General features: G+C 45.4%; 1 protein-coding gene across 1 annotated transcript in view; it reads right to left on the bottom strand.

Annotated features, from left to right (window-relative positions):
* The window catches only part of TBX5 (T-box 5), a 44,724-nt gene that overhangs the window by 8,942 nt on the left and 30,272 nt on the right, over nt 1-5,510 (bottom strand). Inside the window, exon 8 of the mRNA XM_006768947.1 lies at nt 1,145-1,371. Coding sequence (XP_006769010.1) covers nt 1,145-1,371 — 227 coding nt within the window. The remainder of the gene's footprint in view (nt 1-1,144; nt 1,372-5,510) is intronic.

Raw genomic sequence — 5,510 nt, forward strand, 5'->3', positions numbered from 1 at the left:
AGGAATACCTTTACGCAATCGCAGCCACCACTTCCTGGGTGCTCACGGGGTCAGGTGCTGCAGGAAACAGCGCCATTTACGAAGCAGGAAACTGGGACACCTGCCTGGGGCCACACAGGAAGCTGGTGGGAGAGGTGAGACTCGAGCCTGCGTTTCCGTGGCCCCATTGCCTGCCCTGGCCTCACCGTCCCGTCTACGGTTCACACCAAGCGATGGTTCCAGTACCCTGAGCTCAACCACACCGCCATGGCATCTGCTTCGGTTCTGGCTCCAAAAAAACAGACCACCAGAAATTCCCTGCCTTAATCTAGTCCCTTTGGACTCAAATGGCTGAGGAAAAGTCATCCATTTCTTACTTGGCAAAGGAAACTATGATGTCTCAGACGCCAGCCCAGTAGATTGGAAAAAGGGATGCAAAGAGGAAGAAAAATCAGTTGTGCCTTTCTTTTTCCTTTTGTGCTGATTTGGATCTGGAGAGGAAAGGAGAGCTCAGGATCCCCCTGGGAGAAAGCCTGGCGCATGCACTGACGAGGCACATCCAACTAGGACCATCCCAGCAGCGTGGCCTGTGATGCACCGGGAATGCTGGCAGCAGCCTGCCTGTCCACTCATGGGAGTGGCCACAGATTCCCAGTTAAGGGCATGTACCTCAGTTGCAGGTTCGAACCCCTCATCTTAAATCACCCTGATCTGAATAGCTTGCTGCTTTGTGCCTTAGAATTTCCTTTTGAGCTGCAGTACTTCCTCCTTTGAGGCAGTACTTCCTCTTCATCACTTAAAAAAAGTGAGGCAGCTCCAGCTTCAGACATCCACAACATACTCTGAAATTTCAAAAAATGCAACTTGCGAAGTAGAGTTTGATATCAACTGCTAAACATAGCACAAAACTGTTTTTAGTTCTGTGTGTGCGTGTCTGTAAATGAGTAAAATAGGTCTGGACCTTTTGAATACGTGTTCCCCGAGGAAGGGGCTAGAATTGGGGGAGGAAATGTTTTGCTGGTATGGTTTTAATTTCTTACAATCTCTATGTATGTTTATATTGTTTGCATTTCCTAAAGAAATAAATGTAGTTGTATATACTTTTTTTCCCAAGGAAAGGAAAGAAATAGAGAAAGGCACATCGGGCAGGGGATGCCACACTTACCTTTCCTCTTGGTGCAATGGTAAATCTGGCTGTGCTCTTGGGGCAGTGGGTACGGATTGGGTGGGGGCAGAAGGTCCTGGGAGGATCCTGACACACCATTCTCGCACTGGTACTGGGACCCCAAGTTGGATGAGGTGGAGAGAGCTCGAGGCTCACTGCTGAAAGGGCTGTGGTTGGAGGCCACTTTCTGTCTCACTGTGCTCCTGGGAACCACGGGATATTCTTTACTGAAAGAGAGAAGATGGGAAATAACATCGATCACTGCTCTGGTACAGATCCCCGCACTGGCTGAACCAGGAGCCATCGAATCCACCAGAAAAATCACAGAATAAGAAACAAAGGGGTCTTTGATGAGCAGAGTGATCCAATTATACTCAAGTACATCATGTGTCTTGAATATACATATTTGGGCACTAACTTTTCATGCTTTATACAGTAGGCAAGTAGGTCTATGGATATTTCTAATGTATACAGAGAGGTAAATGGGTCAGGCATGGTGGCTGATCACTAGGATAGTCAGGGATGACCCTAAATCACCCTGATCTGAATAGCTTGCTGCTTTGTGCCTTAGAATTTCCTTTTGAGCTGCAGTACTTATCACCACTGACTTAATATTTCACTTCTCCATGCCTTCATTTTCCAATGGATATAATACAGATCCCCAGTTCGGAGGGGTGTGGAGAGAAGAAATGACTTAATACAGTGAGAAACTGAATAATAATGGGCACATATGAGTGCTCAACAAATGGCAACCATCATTGTTATTGTCATTGTTAATAGAATTGGTTTCCTTGGCAATATATGCATTTTATTGTATGCATTTAACCCCTTCCCCGGCAGAAACGTGTATACTCGATTTCTCAAAATGTTCTTTTTCAGTCGTCGACGAGTATACTAAGAAAATATGGTAAAAAAAATATGGTTTATAGGAAGACGAGTTACAAACTGTTTTCATAACCAGCATCAAAAATACTATATAGAACCAAAATAAAATAAAAATTAGTCTGAAAAAGAAACGTTTTTAACAAAAAAATTGTTGGGGAAGGGGTTAATCATATTCTGAGGAGTAATCCACAGTGTTCACCATGGCAGGGAGGGCCATGGCGCTACACAGGTTCAGAATCCCTTCCCCAGAAGAAATAAGTATTAGTAAACCCCAAACGTCGTCATGCTTTTTATCATGACCCCGAACCAACTCTTCTTTAACTGAGTGCATTTTTTAAAATAAAGTTTGTATCCAGATAAGTTTAGCCTCACTCTGAGCAATATCCATGAAATTATGGGCTTGCAATGCTAATTATGTTTCCTGTAATGCTATTAAAAGAAGTCCTTTCCTATTGAAATTGAAGAGTACAGCTGAAACCATCCCACGGAGGAAAACACTACACCTAACACGTTTTTGAAGGATGCTTCATTAACCCGTTTTATCCTCTCCATGACCATAGGAAGTGGGTGCTGTTCTTGTCCCCATTTTACAGATTAGGAAACTGAGGCCCGGAGAGAGTAAGCAACTTGCCCATGGTCACAGAGCTATAAAGAGAGCACCCGACACCTAATCCAACAGTCCCCTTAATGATTTCTAAACAATCTCCTAATTACTCCTGTCAATATTTAAAATACAATGTGCTTTTAGGGGGGCAGGGGTGTGGAATTCACCACTCCCACCCCCAGGGGTGTAACAGCCCCACTCTGGGCCCCTGCCTTTGTTTGTCATGTGAAAGCACATCAGAGTGGCCAGGCAGGGACATGAAGTGTCTGCCAAGTTTCCATGAGGCTCCAGACACCCTCAGGACACCCAGGGGTCTCCTCGCCCAGTTTTCCCGTGGCATGTGCCATCTCAAAACCAAAGCTGGAGCCATCCTGCGCAGCCACACCACTCAGAATCTCTCCCTGGGGCCCGCAGGCTGAAAGGAATGAAATTAGCTTTATAGTTCTCGCTTTGCGGCTCCAGCTACGTCATGGAAAATGAAGACGAAGAATTGTAATAATAATAAAACATAAAAGCTGTCAGATCTTGCTGGCAATTCCGTTTGGGTCTGCTTAGTAGAAGGGCTGGGCTGTCGGAGCTCCCCAAAAGGAGGGGAATCTCTCTTAGTTTTATATTAATGGAGATGGCTTTTTCTTAGTTAAAGAAAATAACTCCCAAAAATGTTGGCTGAGGGAGTTTACAAGAGAAGGCATCAATGGGCTCCGAGGAATTCTACATTCTGGCATTGCCAAATTGCAAAATTACTGTCTGGGAAGGGCAAATCCTGCCTTTGATTACTAACATGCACAGAAATGGGAAAGCCATTTCACCCCAATAACCTCTTGTCCCTCACAGATTCCTTCTCGCCAAGGAGCTTGAAACGTCATCCCCACCATCCATCACTCACATCTCTTGGTGCCTGAAATACAAGGGCTGCAAGCCCATCTGACAGGTGTCAAAACAGAGGCACGGCAAGGTGAAGTGACGTCTCCATCGGCATGAGCTGATAGAGGCGAAGGGACGAAATGCTACCACCAACAGCATGCGGGCAATTTCCACTGGGCTCCTCAATGGACCCATCAAACAAACATGATGAGTACCAACCAGTGAAAATCTCTAAAGTGCTTGTGATGAAGAGAGAAATTACATTCCTCCAGTCCTGAGAGCATCATTGAAGAATCCAGGGCACAGAGGATTAAAGTGAAAGTTGAAAAGCCTGTGTTTCTGGAAAGGAGGGCAGCAACAGAGGGCTGGTGTTTCATCGCCATACCATCACCATTATCATCACCACCTCATCACATCACCATCACCATCATCACCATCACCATTATCATCACCACCTCATCACATCACCATCACCATCATCACCACTACCACCATCATCATCATTGTCACCATCCTCCTCCTCATCTTCCTCCTCCACATCCATGTTGTTCTGTGTCTTCTAATGTCCCAGCCACTGTACTGGTTGACTTACATACTTTCCCTCATTTGATCCTGGCAAGAACTCCATTTCATCAGTATGATTAGATTTACTGTAGAGCAAGCATGTCAAACTCGCAACCCATGGGCCACATGCGGCCCAAAACAAATATTTTTGTGGCCCAACCAATATAACGGTATGTAAGAAACATTTTAATAATTTTGTAACTTAATTTTTACAATGTCCTGTTATACATAATTATTAATAACTAACCACAGCATTCACTAATGACTGATTATATAATCGTGTTGCATTCATTTCCCTTATGCATCTTTTGTGCAGGTGCACCATTTCTCTCCACTAATACCAGCAGCGAATATTTTAGCAACTGATGGCCACATCATTAGTCTTGGACTGACTTGTTTGGTGTGTGCAACAGGAAATATTTCACTTTCGGAGAACAAGAAAAATAGGTTTATCTGCATTATGCTTATTAATTTGTGCAGTTATTCAATTTCTGGTAAGTTAATGTTCAAGAAAAAATTAATTTTTATCAAAATGTTCTATTTTATGTTAACGATGACTCATTTATTTCAGCCCTTTGTATTCAGCATGTCTCTATCGAAATAAACCTATGTTTCTATGAAAATTGAAGCTTTTGCTTTTTTGCGGCCCACATCAACTTAAACCTTGTGTATTTTGTCTGTGTTAGCCTTTGAGTTTGACATGCTTGCTTTAGAGGTAAAGAAATTAAGCTGCAGAGATGTTAAGCAACTTGCCCCAGATCACACAGCTAAGAAGAGGTAAAGCTGTGCTCCAGCCCGGGGCAGCTATTCCAAAGATCTTGCCAACGAACACTTGGTCATAGGAAATTGCTGCCTTCACACCGACTGCGTGGGCAACACAACCGTCCTGTGATAAAAGCTTCCTGGTGATAACAGAGTTGGGTATTGGCTACCCCCGCGCAATATCAAGTTCTGCCGGCCAATCTGCTGATCCTACTGTTTGAGGAACTTAGTTTACCGTCAAATCCCACCGCTCTCGCTGTATCAACAGCTGTGCCTACATCCTGCCAGCTCGCTCTGCTGAATCTGGGCTCCCAGGACACCCGCCGAGTCCTGAGCACCTCGTTTCACTCTGGGTGTCGGAGCCCGCAGACCAGCCTCTCCCGGGCCCTCACATTCTGTTCCACGTGAGTGAGTGCCATGAATGACGCCATTGTTGCCAGGTCTGGGCTGTAAAACGTTACAAGGGAATATTGAGATCCAGGGCCAAACTGCACCCACAGCGCGCCGCCAGCTAACGAACGCCCCTGAGAACCCTTTCCACCGGGCGTCTGAATTGGCCCTTTCACTGGAGCAGGTGGCCGCTGCTGGCGAGCGCGGAGCTGGTGTTGTTGTGCCCTGTGCTGCTTACTCAGTGTCTGGCAGCCTTTCTCAAACAAGCAGGGCAGCGGGCAAGGCCAGGGACTGTGG

Source organism: Myotis davidii, unplaced genomic scaffold, assembly GCF_000327345.1.
Source record: "Myotis davidii unplaced genomic scaffold, ASM32734v1 scaffold223, whole genome shotgun sequence".
Taxonomy (NCBI): Eukaryota; Metazoa; Chordata; class Mammalia; order Chiroptera; family Vespertilionidae; genus Myotis; species Myotis davidii.